This window comes from Oncorhynchus masou, chromosome 24, assembly GCF_036934945.1.
Source record: "Oncorhynchus masou masou isolate Uvic2021 chromosome 24, UVic_Omas_1.1, whole genome shotgun sequence".
In the NCBI taxonomy this organism is placed as follows: domain Eukaryota; kingdom Metazoa; phylum Chordata; class Actinopteri; order Salmoniformes; family Salmonidae; genus Oncorhynchus; species Oncorhynchus masou.
In genome coordinates, this window is record NC_088235.1 from 109,525,393 (window position 1) to 109,546,017 (window position 20,625).

A 20,625-nucleotide genomic window follows, 5' to 3' on the forward strand; every position below is an offset into this window, starting at 1 on the left:
TGTGTTAATTAATATCATCACGCCTTTTGAGTTTCTTTGCCCCTGGGAGAAGTATATCCCCCCCTCCTCCCCCCACAAAACTTCATCATCTGTTGAATGAGTTTCCTGTAAACAATAGATATTATATTTCTTCTCTTTTAGCCAGGTAAATACTGACCGTGATTTCTTATTATCTGCTAAGCCATTACAATTAGAACTGGCTATACTTATTTCACCAATTAACATAATGAGACAGAAGTTTCAATTCTATTCATCATAATATCTGTTTGTAAACGTACCATTAAAAAGTAACGTTGATGATTGAGTGTCTATATAGCTGTACCATGATATTTGCATTGCTACGAAGTAAACCTCCAATTGGTCTCCCTTATTCCACCTGCTAAAACCCCTCCTCATCCTGACTTGGGTTGTCGTCCCAATGCCCATCACTCCTCGAGGGTTACACACACACACACACCACACACACACCACACACACACGACCCCTGTCCCCCACAACAACCATACTCAGATTCTCAATCTCAGTTGCTCCATCCCAGAGCCCAACTCAAGAAAGGTATTGATTTACGACTGCATATACAGTTGCAGCTGTATGAGAAGGTCTGTAAAACTGAGCAGAAAATGGTCAGAAATGGGGAGATTTGATTAACCATTGTCATGTCCTAGATGATGGAGGTCAGATATAACCCCTTACCCCTGAAACACCCACAACATGGTCCCCCGTAGTGACCATATGCCCAAGCATCTCCATGCAGTCAGACCTTTGATTTTGTTCCACCAGGGCCACAATAATTATGCCACCTCTCTGAATGTCCGAGTGTGACCCCCCTCCCCATGGGTTACTGCAGCCGGTGATGCCAGCACTGCCTGGGTGGGGGCTCCCCACCGGAATCCACACCGGCTAGGTACACGGTCGTCAAGGTTCTCATGAGCAGCTTTGAGAATTTCCTTGTAGATTATGCTATCTTGTCAGGTTGGCTCTGGCTTTGCAGGACCAACCCTGCCAGGCAGGTTCAGGATCATACGGTGTTGCTCTAGAAGGTCTCTGACCGCATTTAGGCTGCATACAGACCGCTTACAGCAGGCCCCACAGATAGGGACTCCTCCTTAGTATCTGGGTCCTTCAGGTGGGTGTCTAAGGTTTAGGGTTGGGGACCATTCCATCCATATAAGATTAGATGTATAATTTATTTTAAAATGCATTTCCACCACCAAAGGAAAATAAATAAATAAATAAATAAATAGGAAGTATAGTTCATTGTAAAATATATATCCCTCATCGGCACAACATTGAAGGCTCTCTCACAATCCCCTGCTCACAGACACACATTGGTTCTGGGATATGCAACCATTTCCTTTCTCACTCACTAAACACCACACTTTCCCAAACACCAAAAAACACACACCACACCTTCCACCTCAATACACCCACATACTGCGCCTTCTGTCTGCTGTGTTTTAAAATGTCCCCCGTGTCGAATTAGTGTTTTTGTGTTCCAATTAGTTATATTTGAAGATAGATTAAAAAAAAGCGTCTTTTTTTAATGTTTTATTATTTACAATCCTTACCATGGCTAGTATTGTGTGTTTCATTATTTGCCTCCTCTATGAGAACTTTGTAATTAAAAAACAAATAGCCATGGAGTCATCGTTGTGTCTCTGAACATTTGGTTATCAACATATAGTTTATCGACTACGAGAGCTTCACGTTTCCCTTTTAATCGATGTTCCTTGAAAAAATGGATACCGAACTTTACGCCGTTCTGCAATTTCCTTCGGGAACTGATCATTCATGCCAGTAAGTATTTTATTACCCAGGCTTTTAACCATTGTTTTATCTTTAAAGAAAGCAAATTTGTCAACGATTGGGCGTTCATACCTCTGTCCTCTCTGTCAGAAGCGGTGTACATTGGCGGTTTGATCAGGCCCTACACCCAAACAAGGGCACTGCGTTCATCCACCTCTGGCCTGCTCGCCTCCCTACCACTGAGGAAGTACAGTTCCCGCTCAGCCCAGTCAAAACTGTTCGCTGCTCTGGCCCCCCAATGGTGGAACAAACTCCCTCACGACGCCAGGATAGCGGAGTCAATCACCACCTTCCGGAGACACCTGAAACCCCACCTCTTCAAGGAATACCTAGGATAGGATAAGTAATCCTTCTCACCCCCCCCCCCCTTAATGATTTAGATGCACTATTGTAAAGTGGCTGTTCCACTGGATGTCAGAAGGTGAATTCACCAATTTGTAAGTCGCTCTGGATAAGAGCGTCTGCTAAATGACTTAAATGTTAAATGTAAATGTTGATGTAGATTTTGTGGACAGCTTGGCGTGGGATCTGAAGCTCTGTGAGGAGGAATTCTCTAACTACACATTCATGAACTTCTCCTTCTTTCTCTCGTGGATCTTGCCTGTATGTTCAGTAAAGGCTTCTCTCAGAACGATGTTCTCCTTTTTTAAGTTCATTAACTTCGGTTTCAATCTTATTGACGGTCCCTTTTAGCTTGTTTGTGTCTTTCTCCAATGTCGCAGTTTTTTTGGTCACTCATCTCGAGGCCTTCAACTCTTCTATATCCTTACTGACTAGTTCAAGTGTACCCAGTTTGTCATTTATTGATTTTAACAGATCGGTCGACCTTTACCATTCCCGGTGGTGAAAAGACTAGATCCTCGGATGTTTGTCGATGGAGATTGCATGGCTGTGTGCTCAATTTTATAATCCTTGTCAGCAACAGGTGTCCACAAATTTGAAGGGGTGTCCACCTACTTTTGTATATATAGTGTATTACTGCACTGTCTTAGCTAGAAACACACGCATTTCACAGAGAGCAGAGAGACAGTATAGAGAGAGCAGAGAGAGAGCAGAGAGAAAGAGCAGAGAGAAAGCAGACAGAGAGCAGCGAGAGAGCAGAGAGAGAGTATAGAGAGAGCAGAGAGAGATTGGAGAGAGAGTGGAGAGTTTAGAGAGACCAGAGAGAGAGAGTATAGAGAGAGCAGAGAGAGCAGGGAGAGACCAGAGAGAGAGAGCAGAGAGACAGTATAGAGAGAACAGAGAGAGAACAGAGAGAGAGCAGAGAGAGAGCAGAGAGACAGTATAGAGAGAGCAGAGAGACAGTATAGAGAGAGCAGAGAGAGAGCAGAGAGACAGTATAGAGAGAGCATAGAGAGAGCAGAGAGAGTATAGAGACCAAAGAGAGACCAGAGAGAGACCAGAGAGAGACCAGAGAGAGACCAGAGAGAGACCAGAGAGAGAGAGCAGAGAGACAGTATAGAGATAATAGAAAGAGTATAGAGAGAGCAGAGAGGAAGCAGAGAGGGAGCAGAGAGAGCAGAGAGAGGATAGAGAGCAGAAAGAGAGCAGAGAGAGACCAGAGAGAGACCAGAGAGGGTAGAGAGCAGAAAGAGAGCAGAGAGAGAGCAGAGAGACAGTATAGAGAGAGAATAGAAAGAGCAGAGAGACAGTATAGAGAGAGAATAGAAAGAGCAGAGAGACCGTATAGAGAGGGCAGAGAGACAGTATAGAGAGAGAATAGAAAGAGTATAGAGAGAGCAGAGAGAGAGTATAGAGAGAGCAGAGAGTGCAGAGAGTGCAGAGAGGGTAGAGAGCAGAAAGAGAGCAGAGAGAGAGCAGAGAGAGAGCAGAGAGACAGTATAGAGAGAGAATAGAAAGAGTATAGAGGGAGCATAGAGAGAGCATAGAGAGAGCACAGAGAGTATAGAGAGCAGAAAGAGAGCAGGGAGAGAGAGAGCAGAAAGAGAAAACATAGAGATTAGAGAGAGAGTATAGAGAGCAGAGAGAGAAGAGAGAGCAGAGAGAAAGAGCAGAGAGAGCAGAGAGAGAAGAGAGAGAGCAGAGAGAGCAGAGAGAAAGCAGAGAGAGAGCAGAGAGATAAAAGAGAGAGAGTTTAGAGCAGAGAGTATAGAGAGAGAGAGCAGAGAGTATAGAGACAGGAGAGAGAAACCAGGGAGAGAGTATAGAGAGCAGAGGGGGCAGAGAGAGAGCAGAGAGAGAGCAGAGAGAGAGTAGAGAGAGAGCAGAGAGAGAGTAGAGAGAGAGTATAGCGAGTATAGAGAGAGGGTATAGAGAGAAAAGAGAGAGCAGAGAGAGATTGGAGAGAGAGCAGAGTATAGAGAGAGCAGAAAGAGCAGAGAGAGTATAGAGAGAGCAGATAGAACGTTTAGAGAGAGCAGAAAGAGAGCAGATAGAGAGTATAGAGAGAGCCGAGAGAGAGCAGAGAGAGAGAGTATAGAGAGAGCAGAGAGAGAGTATAGAGAGAGCAGAGAGAGAGCAGAGAGAGCGAGTATAGAGAGAGCAGAGAGAGCAGGGAGAGACCAGAGAGAGAGAGCAGAGACACAGTATAGAGAGAGCAGAGAGAGGGCAGAGAGAGTATAGAGAGAGCAGAGAGAGCAGGGAGAGAGCAGGGAGAGAGCAGAGAGAGAGACCAGAGAGAGAGCAGAGAGAGAGTATAGAGAGAGCAGAGAGAGGGCAGAGAGAGAGTATAGAGAGAGCAGAGTATAGAGAGAGAGCAGGGAGAGAGCAGAGAGAGAGCAGAGAGAGAGTATAGAGAGAGAGCAGAGAGTATAGAGAGAGAGCAGGGAGAGAGCAGAGAGTATAGAGAGAGAGCAGAGAGAGAGCAGAGAGTATAGAGAGAGAGCAGGGAGAGAGCAGAGAGTATAGAGAGAGAGCAGGGAGAGACCAGAGAGAGAGCAGAGAGAGGGCAGAGAGAGTAAAGCATGGCCCTCCTAGCATATGCTCTTTCATGTGGAATGAATCCTTCACCATAAACCATTTTACAACCAGTCAAAGGTAACTGGCCGTGCTGAACATATGTAGGAACTAACTAACCATGATTTACTTTAAGCACTTCAACGTGAGCTCAGGGACCATATCGTTGTCTCGGACGACCGCCATTCGTGTACTTCATTTCAAATGTCTTCATCAAAGCTGAGCGTTGCGTTAATCAATGGTAGTATGAAACACCTCCTGGAAGGTCTTTCTGGATGGAAATACTGGATGATACAGATACACTTTTAGTCATTAAAACAATCAGAAACCTACAAAAGGCTAACGGTTCTCTCTCTGGCATGGGACAGAATATTATTGGGAGGACGCTTCTGACTTTCCATTTGCAAGACACACACACAGGAACTATAGAACACACATAGGAACTACAGAACACATAGGAACTACAGACACACACATAGGAACTACAGACACACACACAGGAACTACAGACACACATAGGAACTACAGACACACACAGGAACTACAAAAACACACATAGGAACTACAGACACACACATAGGAACTACAGGAACACACATAGGAACTATAGAACACACACATAGGAACTATAGAACACACACATAGGAACTATAGAACACACACATAGGAACTACAGACACACACATAGGAACTACAGACACACACATAGGAACTACAGACACACACATGAACTACAGACACACACACACAGGAACTACAGACACACACATAGGAACTACAGACACACACATAGGAACTACACACACACACACACACACACACAGGAACTACAGACACACACATAGGAACTACAGACACACACATAGGAACTACAGACACACACACACACAGGAACTACAGACAAACACATAGGAACTACAGACACACACATAGGAACTACAGACACACACACAGGAACTACAGACACATATAGGAACTACAGACACACACATAGGAACTACAGACACACACAGGAACTACAGACACACACACAGGAACTACAGACACACACACAGGAACTACAGACACACACATAGGAACTACAGACACACATAGGAACTACAGACACACACAGGAACTACAAAAACACACATAGGAACTACAGACACACACATAGGAACTACAGGAACACACATAGGAACTATAGAACACACACATAGGAACTATAGAACACACACATAGGAACTACAGACACACACATAGGAACTACAGACACACACATAGGAACTACAGACACACACAGGAACTACAGACACACACACACACAGGAACTACAGACAAACACATAGGAACTACAGACACACACATAGGAACTACAGACACACACATAGGAACTACAGACACACACACAGGAACTACAGACACATATAGGAACTACAGACACACACATAGGAACTACAGACACACACAGGAACTACAGACACACACACAGGAACTACAGACACACACACAGGAACTACAGACACACACATAGGAACTACAGACACACACATAGGAACTACAGAACACACACATAGGAACTACAGACACACACATAGGAACTACAGAAACACACACATAGGAACTACAGAAACACACACATAGGAACTACAGAAACACACACATAGGAACTACAGAAACACACACATAGGAACTACAGAAACACACACATAGGAACTACAGACACACACATATAGGAACTATAGAACACACATAGGAACTACAGAACACACAGGAACTACAGACACACACACACGAACTACAGACACACACACAGGAACTACAGACACACACATATAGGAACTATAGAACACACACATAGGAACTATAGAACACACACATAGGAACTACAGACACACACATAGGAACTACAGACACACACATAGGAACTACAGACACACACATAGGAACTACAGAACACACACATATAGGAACTATAGAACACACACATAGGAACTATAGAACACACATAGGAACTACAGAACACACATAGGAACTACAGAACACACATAGGAACTACAGAACACACATAGGAACTACAGAACACACACATAGGAACTACAGAACACACACATAGGAACTACAGAACACACATAGGAACTATAGAACACACATAGGAACTACAGAACACACATAGGAACTATAGAACACACATAGGAACTATAGAACACACATAGGAACTACAGAACACACATAGGAACTACAGAACACACATAGGAACTACAGACACACACATAGGAACTACAGACACACACATAGGAACTACAGACACACACATAGGAACTACAGACACACACATAGGAACTACAGACACACACATAGGAACTACAGACACACACATAGGAACTACAGACACACACATAGGAACTACAGACACACACATAGGAACTACAGACACACACATAGGAACTACAGACACACACATAGGAACTACAGACACACACATAGGAACTACAGACACACACATAGGAACTACAGACACACACATAGGAACTACAGACACACACATAGGAACTACAGACACACACATAGGAACTACAGACACACATAGGAACTACAGACCCCCCCCCCACGCACACACACACACACACACAACCAAGCTGAAGGAGCATGGAGTTGGCTCTGTGTCCACATTAACATCCTGTCCTTCAGTTGTTTGTCTCAAATGTTCCCCTCCAGCATGTTAACGCAGATTCACAATCAGTAATGGACTTCCTAATTTACAGCACGTAACCCATGAGTGTACGACATAAAGTTGGCAAACAAATCCACAGTTAAACCTACAAGTGGTAGAAGTTGCTTTGGATAACATCGCCTGTTAAAAACTAGAATGGGGGGGGGACCTGCACAGGGGTGAGGAGACAGAGGGGGAGATATAGGGGTGAGGAGACAGAGGGTAGGAAACAGGGAAGAGGAGAGAGAGGGGAGGAAACAGGGGTGAGGAGACAGAGGGGAGGAGACAGGGTTGAGGAGAGAGAGGGGAGGAGAGAGGGGTGAAGAGAGAGAGGGGAGGAGAGAGGGGTGAGGAGACAGAGGGGAAGAGACAGGGGTGAGGAGAGAGAGGGGAGGAGAGAGGGGTGAGGAGAGAGAGGGGGAGGGGAGGAGAGAGAGGGAGGGAGAGAGAGGGGTGAGGAGAGAGGGGTGAGGAGAGAGGGGTGAGGAGAGAGGGGTGAGGAGAGAGAGGGGTGAGGAGAGGGAAGGGGAGGGGAGAGGGAAGGGGGGGGAGAGGGAAGGGGAGGGGAGAGGGAAGGGGAGGGGGAGAGGGGTGAGGAGAGAGGGGGTGAGGAGAGAGAGGGGTGAGGAGAGAGAGGGTGAGGAGAGAGAGGGTGAGGAGGGAGAGGGGTGAGGAGGGAGAGGGGTGAGGAGGGAGAGGGGTGAGGAGAGAGGGGAGGGGAGGAGAGAGGGGTGAGGAGAGAGAGGGGTGAGGAGAGGGGGTGAGGAGAGGGGGTGAGGAGAGAGTGGTGAGGAGAGAGAGGGGGAGGAGAGAGAGGGGAGGGGAGAGAGGGGAGGAGAGAGGGGTGAGGAGAGAGATGGGAGGGGAGGAGAGAGAGGGGAGGAGAGAGAGGGGTGAGGAGAGAGGGGGTGAGGGAGAGAGAGGGGTGAGGAGAGAGAGGGGTGAGGAGGGAGAGGGGTGAGGAGGGAGAGGGGTGAGGAGAGAGAGGGGTGAGGAGAGGGGGGGAGGAGAGAGAGGGGAGGAGAGAGAGGGGAGGGGAGAGAGGGGAGGAGAGAGGGGTGAGGAGAGAGATGGGAGGGGAGGAGAGAAAGGGAAGGAGAGAGAGGGGAGGAGAGAGGGAATGGGAGGAGAGAGAGGGGAGGGGAGGAGAGAGGTGAGGAGAGAGAGGGGAGAGGAGACAGAGGGGAGGAGACATGGGTGGGGAGAGAGATGGGAGGGGAGGAGAGGAGAGAAAGGGAAGGAGAGAGAGGGGAAGAGAGAGAGGGAAGGAGAGAGAGGGAAGGAGAGAGAGGGGAGGAGAGAGGGGAGGGGAGGAGAGAGGGGTGAGGAGAGAGAGGGGAGTGGAGGAGAGAGGGGAGTGGAGGAGAGAGGGGAGTGGAGGAGAGAGGGGTGAGGAGAGAGGGGTGAGGAGAGAGAGGGGAGGAAAGGAGAGGAGAGAGGGGTGAAGAGAGAGGGGTGAGGGGAGAGGGGTGAGGAGAGAGGGGTGAGGAGAGGGGTGAGGAGAGAGGGGTGAGGAGAGAGGGGTGAGGAGAGAGAGGGGAGGAGAGAGAGATGGGAGGGGAGGAGAGAGAGGGAAGGAGAGAGAGGGAATGGGAGGAGAGAGAGGGGATTGGAGGAGAGAGGGGTGAGGAGGAGAGAGGGGAGGGGAGGAGAGAGAGGGGAGGAGAGAGAGGGGATTGGAGGAGAGAGAGGGGAGGGGAGGAGAGAGGGGTGAGGAGGAGAGAGGGGTGAGGAGGAGAGAGGGGAGGGGAGGAGAGAGAGGGGAGGAGAGAGAGGGGATTGGAGGAGAGAGAGGGGGGGGAGGAGGAGAGGGGGTGAGGAGGAGAGAGGGGTGAGGAGGAGAGAGGGGAGGGGAGGAGAGATAGGGGAGGAGAGAGGGGAGGGGAGGAGAGAGGGGTGAGGAGAGAGGGGTGGAGAGAGGGGGGAGGAGAGAGAGGGGAGGAGAGAGATGGGAGGGGAGGAGAGAGAGGGAAGGAGAGAGAGGGAAGGAGAGAGAGGGGAGGAGAGAGGGGTGAGGAGAGAGGGGTGAGGAGAGAGGGGTGAGGAGAGAGGGGTGAGGAGAGAGAGGGGAGGAGAGAGAGGGGAGGAGAGAGGGGTGAGGAGACAGAGGGGAAGAGACAGGGGTGAGGAGAGAGAGGGGAGGGGAGGGGAGGAGAGAGAGGGGACGAGAGAGGAGTGAGGAGAGAGAGGTGAGGAGTGAGAGGGGAGGAGAGAGAGGGGAGGAGAGAGAGGGGAAGAGAGAGGGGTGGAGAGAGAGGGGAGGAGAGAGGGGTGAGAGGAGAGAGGGGAGGAGAGAGGGGTGAGAAGAGAGGGGAGGAGAGAGGGGTGAGGAGAGAGAGGGGAGGAGAGAGAGGGAAGGAGAGAGGGGGGAAGAGAGACAGGGGTGAGGAGAGAGATGGGAGGGGAGGAGAGAGAGGGAAGGAGAGAGAGGGGAGGAGAGAGAGGGAAGGGGAGGAGAGAGAGGGGAGGGGAGGGAGAGAGAGGGGAAGGGAGGAGAGAGAGGGGAAGGGAGGAGAGAGAGGGGAGGGGAGGAAAGAGAGGGGAGGGTAGGAGAGAGGGGAGGGGAGGAGAGAGGGGTGAGGAGAGAGAGGGGTGAGGAGAGAGGGGTGAGGAGAGAGAGGGGAGGGAAGGAGAGGAGAGAGGGGTGAGGAGAGAGGGGTGAGGAGAGAGGGGTGAGGAGAGAGAGGGGAGGAGAGAGGTGTGAGGAGAGAGAGGGGAGGAGAGAGAGGGGAAGAGAGAGGGGTGAGGAGAGAGATGGGAGGGGAGGAGAGAGAGGGAAGGAGAGAGAGGGGAGGGAAGGAGAGAGAGGGGAGGGAAGGAGAGAGAGGGGAGGGAAGGAGAGAGAGGGGAGGAGAGAGGGGAGGGGAGGAGAGAGGGGTGAGGAGAGAGAGGGGTGAGGAGAGAGAGGGGAAGAGAGAGAGGGGAAGAGAGAGAGGGGAAGAGAGAGAGGGGAAGAGAGAGAGGGGAAGAGAGAGAGGGGAAGAGAGAGGGGTGAGGAGAGAGATGGGAGCGGAGGAGAGCGAGGGAAGGAGAGAGAGGGGAGGGAAGGAGAGAGAGGGGGAGGGGGGAGAGAGAGGGGAAGGAAGGAAGGAGAGAGAGGGGAGGAGAGAGGGGTGAGGAGAGAGAGGGGTGAGGAGAGAGAGGGGTGAGGAGAGAGAGGGGAGGGAAGGAGAGAGAGGGGGAGGGAAGGAGAGAGAGGGGTGAGGAGAGAGAGAGAGAGGGTGAGGAGAGAGGGGTGAGGAGAGAGGGGTGAGGAGAGAGAGGGGAGGAGAGAGAGGGGAGAGGAGAGAGGGGTGAGGAGACAGAGGGGTGAGGAGAGAGGGGTGAGGAGAGAGATGGGAGGGGAGGAGAGAGAGGGAAGGAGAGAGAGGGGAGGGAAGGAGAGAGAGGGGAGGGGAGGAGAGAGAGGGAAGGAAGGAAGGAGAGAGAGGGGAGGAGAGAGGGGTGAGGAGAGAGAGGGGTGAGGAGAGAGAGGGGTGAGGAGAGAGAGGGGAGGGAAGGAGAGAGAGGGGAGGGAAGGAGAGAGAGGGGTGAGGAGAGAGAGAGAAGGGTGAGGAGAGAGAGAGAAGGGTGAGGAGAGAGGGGTGAGGAGAGAGGGGTGAGGAGAGAGAGGGGAGGAGAGAGAGGGGAGAGGAGAGAGGGGTGAGGAGAGAAAGGGGTGAGGGAAGGAGAGAGAGGGAATGAGAGAGATGGAAGCTGGGCCTAAAAGCTGCAGTTTCCCCCGAAGCACCCCAAGACTTGCACAGCCCCTCAGGCAGAGAGGGAGGTTGGGGGTCAATCCAGGTCCAGGACTGTAGCCCACAGTGGCCGCAGGCAAAGGCGCACTGAAGGGAACAACGGACATCAACTTTCAGTTCTCCCCGGTCCGGTTTGACACAGGTCTGACAGATCGCGCTGGACTAGAGCCTAAAACGACCCAGCTCTGCCCTCTGGTTAGTGGGGTTGCACCTTCCTATTCAATTCATTCTGCCTTAATTTAAAATGCGTAACACAGCTGGGGAGAAACATATGCTTTAAAATGACGACACCTAGATGTAGCTACATGTTTGAAACTATGCAGTCAATTTCTGGAGCGAGGCTGCAGTATACAGTGTTGTGTGCAAAAAATAAAGAAGCATGGAAACTTTAAAAACCAAACAATAAATTAGCACGAAGGAGAGGAGGAGAGGAGGAGAGGAGGAGAGGAGGAGAGGAGGGAAAATGCACATTGGAAAAAACACAAGACTTCCTGGTACGACGACGTCTTAAACGAATAAACAGCAGCTCATTTCTTGCCTCTCTTAAAGGAAAGCTGTTGGTTCCGAGTCGGTCCAGGGAGGATGTAAAATGGCTGTAGTTATTTTTACAAGAAGCACAACATTTACTTGACCTATTATTGGAGGGAGAGTGGGAGGATAACCTCCATCTGAAAGCAATTAGACCAGCTCCAATACTTAGTGTGGGAATGGCCTTCACAGAGAGAGAGAGAGAGGAGGCTCTACCTTAGACAGACCCTTTTAAACCCACACCCCTCCTCTCTCTTTCCGCTCCCCTCTCCTCTCTCCTCTCTCCCCTCCCCCTCTCCTCTCCTCTCTCCTCTCCCCTCCCCTCTCTCCTCTCCCCCTCCCCTTTCCCTCTCCCCTCTCCCCTCTCTCTCCCCCCTCTCCTCTCCCCTCTTTCCTCTCCCCCCTCCCTCCCCTCTCCTCTCCTCTCACTCTCCCCCTCTCCTCTCCCCTCTTTCCTCTCCCCTCCCCTCTCCTCCCTCCTCTCCCCCTCCCCTTTCCCTCTCCCCTCTCCTCTCCCCCTCTCTCCCTCTCCTCTCCCCTCTTTCCTCTCCCCTCCCCTCTCCTCTCCCCTCTCCCCTCTCCCCTCTCCTCTCCCCTCTCCCCTCTCCTCTCCCCTCTCCCCTCCCCTCTCCCTCTCTCCTCTCCTCTCCGCTCCCTCTCCCCTCCCCTCTCCTCTCCTCTCCCTCTCCCCTACTCTCCTCTCTCCTCCCCTCTCCCTCCCTCTCCTCTCTCCTCTCTCCTCTCTCCTCTCTCCTCTCTCCTCTCTCCTCTCTCCTCTCTCCTCTCTCCTCTCTCTTCCTTGGGCTGGCTAGGCTGGTTGACTGCTTGGGGGAGGGTGCTTTGTGTTTGAGCGTGTGTGTGTGTGTGTGTGTGTGTGTACGTGTGTGTGTGTGTGTGTTTGGTGTGTATGTGTGTTTGGTGTGTGTGTGGTTGTGTGTGTGTTTGATGTGTGTGTGTTAGGTGTGTGTGTTTGATGTGTGTGTGTTAGGTGTGTGTGTATGTGTGTGTGTGTGTTTGGTAGGTGTCTGTGTGTTTAGTGTGTGTGTGTGTGTGTGTTTGGTGTGTGGTTGTGTGGTTGTGTGTGTGTGTGTGTGTGTTTGATGTGTGTGTGTTAGGTGTGTGTGTGTGTTTGGTGTGTGGTTGTGTGGTTGTGTGTGTGTGTGTTTCATGTGTGTGTGTTTGGTGTGTGTGTTTAGTGTGTGTCTGTGTGTTTGGTGTGTGTGTGTGTGTGTGTGTTGGCCACATAAGTCAGGCTCATTAGCCTTAACGAGCCAAACTAACCATGTTTACTTGATTATTAGTCCATCCAGCTGTGATGACTACCTGGCTGGCCGCATCCACACTGGCTTCATGGACACAGTCGACTTGGATTCTCGGCTGCCCGGGGGAGGGGAGGTTGGTGTGTATGCCTGCATGCATACCTTGCTGGTGTGTGTGTGTGTGTTTGGTGTGTATGTGTGTTTGGTGTGTGTGTGGTTGTGTGTGTGTTTGATGTGTGTGTGTTAGGTGTGTGTGTTTGATGTGTGTGTGTGTGTGTGTGTGTGTGTGTGTGTGTGTGTGTGTGTGTGTGTGTGTGTGTGTGTGTGTGTGCGTGTGTGTGTGTGCATGTGTGTGTGTGCGTGTGTGTGTGTGCATGTGTGTGTTTGAGTGTGTGTGTGTGCGTGTGTGTGTGAGCATGTGTGTGTTTGAGTGTGTGTGTGTGTGTGTGTGTGAATGAGCACGTGTGTGTTTGAGCGTGTGTGTGTGTATGTGAGTGTGTGTTTGAGCGTGTGTGTTTGAGCGTGTGCGTGTTTGAGTGTGTGTGTTTGAGCATGTGTGTGTTTGAGCGTGTGTGTGTGTGTGTGTGTGTGTGTGTGTGTGTGTGTGTATGTAGGTGTGTATTTGAGCGTGTGTTGAGCGTGTGTGTGTTTGAGCATGTGTTTGTTTGAGTGTGTGTGTGTGTGTGTGTTTAAGCATGTGTGTGTTTGAGCATGTGTGTGTGTATGTGAGTGTGTGTTTGAGCGTGTGTTGGTGTGTGTGTGTGTGTGTTTGAGCATGTGTTTGTTTGAGTGTGTGTGTGTGTTTGAGCATGTGTTTGTTTGAGTGTGTGTGTGTGTGTGTGTGTGTGTGTGAATGAGGATGTGTGTGTTTGAGTGTGTGTGTGTGTGTGTGTGTGTGCGTTTGAGTGTGTGTGTGTGTGTCTGCTCCCAGTCACTGAAGACTGTTTGACGTCTGTCAAAAGCACCTAGCACCGTGCTTCTACACCTGCATTGCTTGCTGTCTGGGGTATTAGGCTGGGTTTCTGTATAGCACTTTGAGATATCAGCTGATGTAAGAAGGGCTATATAAATAGTTTTGATTTGATTTGATTTAGAAGGCTAGCAGTGGCGGCAATGAACAGGGGACTATGCATTCTCATCTACTGTGACACACTCACGCACAAATGCACACACACACACACACACTCAAACACACACTCACATACACGCTCAAATACACACATGCTCATTAACACACACACACACACACGCTCAAACACACACACGCACAAATGCACACACACACACTCAAACACACACACACATGCTCAAACACACACACACATGCTCAAACACACACATGCTCAAACACACGCACACACACACGCTCAAACGCAAACACACACACACACACACACACACACACACACACACACACACACACACACACACACGCTCAAAACACACACACACACTCACACACGCTCAAACACACACACACTCACACACGCTCAAACACACACACACTCACACACATTTTTGACCTTCCTCTTTATTACCCTCTAAGGGAACCAATTATGAGTCACCAACCTGCTTATTCTCATGAAGCACATAAAAGTGTCACAGCACCATAGTGGATATATAGGACTCACCATAGTGGATATATAGGACTCACCATAGTGGATATATAGGACTCACCATAGTGGATATATAGGACTCAGCATAGTGGATATATAGGACTCAGCATAGTGGATATATAGGACTCACCATAGTGGATATATAGGACTCACCATAGTGGATATATAGGACTCACCATAGTGGATATATAGGACTCACCATAGTGGATATATAGGACTCACCATAGTGGATATATAGGACTCACCATAGTGGATATATAGGACTCACCATAGTGGATATATAGGACTCACCATAGTGGATATATAGGACTCACCATAGTGGATATATAGGACTCACCATAGTGGATATATAGGACTCAGCATAGTGGATATATAGGACTCACCATAGTGGATATATAGGACTCACCATAGTGGATATATAGGACTCACCATAGTGGATATATAGGACTCACCATAGTGGATATATAGGACTCACCATAGTGGATATATAGGACTCACCATAGTGGATATATAGGACTCACCATAGTGGATATATAGGACTCAGCATAGTGGATATATAGGACTCACCATAGTGGATATATAGGACTCACCATAGTGGATATATAGGACTCACCATAGTGGATATATAGGACTCAGCATAGTGGATATATAGGACTCACCATAGTGGATATATAGGACTCACCATAGTGGATATATAGGACTCACCATAGTGGATATATAGGACTCACCATAGTGGATATATAGGACTCACCATAGTGGATATATAGGACTCACCATAGTGGATATATAGGACTCAGCATAGTGGATATATAGGACTCACCATAGTGGATATATAGGACTCACCATAGTGGATATATAGGACTCAGCATAGTGGATATATAGGACTCAGCATAGTGGATATATAGGACTCACCATAGTGGATATATAGGACTCAGCATAGTGGATATATAGGACTCAGCATAGTGGATATATAGGACTCAGCATAGTGGATATATAGGACTCACCATAGTGGATATATAGGACTCACCATAGTGGATATATAGGACTCACCATAGTGGATATATAGGACTCACCATAGTGGATATATAGGACTCAGCATAGTGGATATATAGGACTCAGCATAGTGGATATATAGGACTCACCATAGTGGATATATAGGACTCACCATAGTGGATATATAGGACTCACCATAGTGGATATATAGGACTCACCATAGTGGATATATAGGACTCACCATAGTGGATATATAGGACTCAGCATAGTGGATATATAGGACTCACCATAGTGGATATATAGGACTCAGCATAGTGGATATATAGGACTCACCATAGTGGATATATAGGACTCAGCATAGTGGATATATAGGACTCACCATAGTGGATATATAGGACTCAGCATAGTGGATATATAGGACTCAGCATAGTGGATATATAGGACTCAGCATAGTGGATATATAGGACTCACCATAGTGGATATATAGGACTCACCATAGTGGATATATAGGACTCACCATAGTGGATATATAGGACTCACCATAGTGGATATATAGGACTCACCATAGTGGATATATAGGACTCAGCATCGATCGGCTGTATGAGAGAGAGACTGAGACTGAAAACAGACCGCTTTCAAGGTTATTGGTTCCCTGGGGAAGGACCCAAGGTTATTGGTTCACTGGGGAAGGACCCAAGGTTATTGGTTCACTGGGGAAGGACCCAAGGTTATTGGTTCACTGGGGAAGGACCCAAGGTTATTGGTTCCCTGGGGAAGGACCCAAGGTTATTGGTTCACTGGGGAAGGACCCAAGGTTATTGGTTCACTGGGGAAGGACCCAAGGTTATTGGTTCACTGGGGAAGGACCCAAGGTTATTGGTTCCCTGGGGAAGGACCCAAGGTTATTGGTTCACTGGGGAAGGACCCAAGGTTATTGGTTCCCTGGGGAAGGACCCAAGGTTATTGGTTCCCTGGGGAAGGACCCAAGGTTATTGGTTCCCTGGGGAAGGACCCAAGGTTATTGGTTCACTGGGGAAGGACCCAAGGTTATTGGTTCCCTGGGGAAGGACCCAAGGTTATTGGTTCACTGGGGAAGGACCCAAGGTTATTGGTTCACTGGGGAAGGACCCAAGGTTATTGGTTCCCTGGGGAAGGACCCAAGGTTATTGGTTCACTGGGGAAGGATCCAAGGTTATTGGTTCACTGGGGAAGGACCCAAGGTTATTGGTTCCCTGGGGAAGGACCCAAGGTTATTGGTTCACTGGGGAAGGACCCAAGGTTATTGGTTCCCTGGGGAAGGACCCAAGGTTATTGGTTCCCTGGGGAAGGACCCAAGGTTATTGGTTCCCTGGGGAAGGACCCAAGGTTATTGGTTCCCTGGGGAAGGACCCAAGGTTATTGGTTCACTGGGGAAGGACCCAAGGTTACTGGTTCCCTGGGGAAGGACCCAAGGTTATTGGTTCACTGGGGAAGGACCCAAGGTTATTGGTTCACTGGGGAATGCCTGAAGTTTATTGGTTCACTGGGGAAGGATCCAAGGTTATTGGTTCACTGGGGAAGGATCCAAGGTTATTGGTTCACTGGGGAGGGATCCAAGGTTATTGGTTCACTGGGGAATGCCTGAAGGTTATTGGTTCACTGGGGAAGGACCCAAGGTTATTGGTTCACTGGGGAAGGATCCAAGGTTATTGGTTCACTGGGGAAGGATCCAAGGTTATTGGTTCACTGGGGAAGGATCCAAGGTTATTGGTTCACTGGGGAGGGATCCAAGGTTATTGGTTCACTGGGGAAGGACCCAAGGTTATTGGTTCACTGGGGAAGGACCCAAGGTTATTGGTTCACTGGGGAGGGATCCAAGGTTATTGGTTCACTGGGGAAGGACCCAAGGTTATTGGTTCCCTGGGGAAGGACCCAAGGTTATTGGTTCACTGGGGAAGGACCCAAGGTTATTGGTTCACTGGGGAAGGACCCAAGGTTATTGGTTCACTGGGGAATGCCTGAAGTTTATTGGTTCACTGGGGAATGCCTGAAGTTTATTGGTTCACTGGGGAATGCCTGAAGTTTATTGGTTCACTGGGGAGCGATCCAAGATGCTGACTTTAATCAGGATAATATGTAGCAGGGAGGAGGGGAGTATGGAGGGGACTAGGGAGGGGAGAGAGGGAGGGGACTAGGGAGGGGAGAGAGGGAGGGGAAGAGAGGGATGGGAGAGAGGGAGGGGAAGAGAGCTCCCTGACCCAAACCTTGACCTGAAGGAGGGAACAATGTCCCCCCTGAACACCCTATGATGCGAACTGAATAGCTGCATGAGTAAGCCTCTCTCTGTGTCTGTGTGTGTGTCTGTGTCACATACTGGCACACACACACACACTGGCACACACACACTGGCACACACACACACACACACTGGCATACACTCACTGGCAAACACACACACACACACACATACACATACACACTGGCATACACTCACTGGCAAACACACACACACACACACACACACACACACACACACACTGAGACCTATTCTACAGGTGTTTTCTTACCTGTGAACACCTACGGTGGTTCTCACACCAGCCCAAGACGTCATCGCTCTGCAAGGCAGAAAAAAACAAATAAACTGAGGAATCACTGAAATAAACCGCACTCTTTCACAGCTTTACTTCAGCAATTCAATATTATAAATTCAACAACACATTAAATATGTGTTTCTGGGGACAGCCACACACCACAATGCCCTTTCTGTAACGCCTCTTCCTTTGATTCATGGCTGTGGTGCAAAGACCCAGACCAGACCCAGACCAGTTTTACGTCTCTGAATGGAAGTGGGTTCAGGCCTCGGCGAGGACAGTCCTTGGTCAACATTGCAGCCTACGCCCCAGCTTGAAACCACGGTGATGGGTGTGAGCCATCACCTGACCAGTGACCACAGGTAGGTAGGTCCTCAAATACTACTGGTGAACAGTAGAGAGAGGACCATCACTGACTAACAGGACTAATGGCAAACGGAGCAGCAGGTAGCCTAGTGGTCAGAGTGTTGGGCAAGTAACTGAAAGGTTGCTGGATCGAATCCCCGAGCTGACATGGTAAAAATCTGTCCTTCTGCCCCTGAACAAGGCAGTTAACCCACTCTTCCCCGGTAGGCCATCATTGTAAATAAGAATTTGTTCTTAACTGACTTGCCTCTTTCGATAAAGGTTCATATAAAAAATCCTATAGGTTCCATATCCGGTGAGTCTATAAACATTTGAGATAAAAGTTAACATAATTGTCCCAAAACACCAGCATTAAACAAATGTACACTACATGAGCAACATCTCATTCCAAAATCATGGCCATTAATATGGAGCCCCCCCCCCCCTTTTACTGCTATAACACTCTTCTGGGAAGGCTTTCCACTAGATGTTGGAATACTGCTGCTATAACAGCCTCCACTCTTCTGGGAAGGCTTTCCACTAGATGTTGGAATACTGCTGCTATAACAGCCTCCACTCTTCTGGGAAGGCTTTCCACTCGATGTTGGAATACTGCTGCTACAACAGCCTCCACTCTTCTGGGAAGGCTTTTCACTAGATGTTGGAATACTGCTGCTATAACAGCCTCCACTCTTCTGGGAAGGCTTTCCACTAGATGTTGGAACATTGCTGCTAATAACAGCCTCCACTCTACTGGGAAGGCTTTCCACTAGATGTTGGAACATTGCTGCTAATAACAGCCTCCACTCTTCTGGGAAGGCTTTTCACTAGATGTTGGAATACTGCTGCTATAACAGCCTCCACTCTACTGGGAAGGATTTTCACTAGATGTTGGAATACTGCTGCTATAACAGCCTCCACTCTACTGGGAAGGCTTTCCACTAGATGTTGGAATACTGCTGCTATAACAGCCTCCACTCTACTGGGAAGGCTTTCCACTAGATGTTGGAATACTGCTGCTATAACAGCCTCCACTCTTCTGGGAAGGCTTTCCACTAGATGTTGGAACATTGCTGCTATAACAGCCTCCACTCTACTGGGAAGGCTTTCCACTAGATGTTGGAACACTGCTGCTATAACAGCCTCCACTCTACTGGGAAGGCTTTTCACTAGATGTTGGAATACTGCTGCTATAACAGCCTCCACTCTACTGGGAAGGCTTTCCACTAGATGTTGGAATACTGCTGCTATAACAGCCTCCACTCTACTGGGAAGGCTTTCCACTAGATGTTGGAATACTGCTGCTATAACAGCCTCCACTCTTCTGGGAAGGCTTTCCACTAGATGTTGGAACATTGCTGCTATAACAGCCTCCACTCTACTGGAAGGCTTTCCACTAGATGTTGGAACACTGCTGCTATAACAGCCTCCACTCTACTGGGAAGGCTTTTCACTAGATGTTGGAATACTGCTGATATAACAGCCTCCACTCTACTGGGAAGGCTTTCCACTAGATGTTGGAATACTGCTGCTATAACAGCCTCCACTCTTCTGGGAAGGCTTTCCACTAGATGTTGGAACATTGCTGCTATAACAGCCTCCACTCTACTGGGAAGGCTTTCCACTAGATGTTGGAACACTGCTGCTATAACAGCCTCCACTCTACTGGGAAGGCTTTTCACTAGATGTTGGAATACTGCTGCTATAACAGCCTCCACTCTACTGGGAAGGCTTTCCACTAGATGTTGGAATACTGCTGCTATAACAGCCTCCACTCTTCTGGGAAGGCTTTCCACTAGATGTTGGAACATTGCTGCTATAACAGCCTCCACTCTTCTGGGAAGGCTTTCCACTAGATGTTGGAACATTGCTGCGATAACAGCCTCCACTCTTCTGGGAAGGCTTTCCACTAGATGTTGGAACATTGCTGCTATAACAGCCTCCACTCTTCTGGGAAGGCTTTCCACTAGATGTTGGAACATTGCTGCGATAACAGCCTCCACTCTTCTGGGAAGGCTTTTCACTAGATGTTGGAACATTGCTGCTATAACAGCCTCCACTCTTCTGGGAAGGCTTTACCACTAGATGTAGGAACATTGCTGCGATAACAGCCTCCACTCTTCTGGGAAGGCTTTCCACTAGATGTTGGAACATTGCTGCGAT

The 20,625-nt window shown here is 49.1% G+C and overlaps 1 protein-coding gene across 2 annotated transcripts in view; it reads right to left on the minus strand.

Annotated features, from left to right (window-relative positions):
• Positions 1–20,625, minus strand: part of anos1b (anosmin 1b) — a 189,769-nt gene that overhangs the window by 129,008 nt on the left and 40,136 nt on the right. For both annotated transcript variants that reach the window (XR_010451510.1, XM_064936095.1), the window contains exon 2: positions 18,094–18,141. Coding sequence is in view for 1 of the 2 variants with exons in the window: in XM_064936095.1 (XP_064792167.1) it covers positions 18,094–18,141 (48 nt within the window). In the remaining variant the exon portion in view is untranslated. The remainder of the gene's footprint in view (positions 1–18,093; positions 18,142–20,625) is intronic.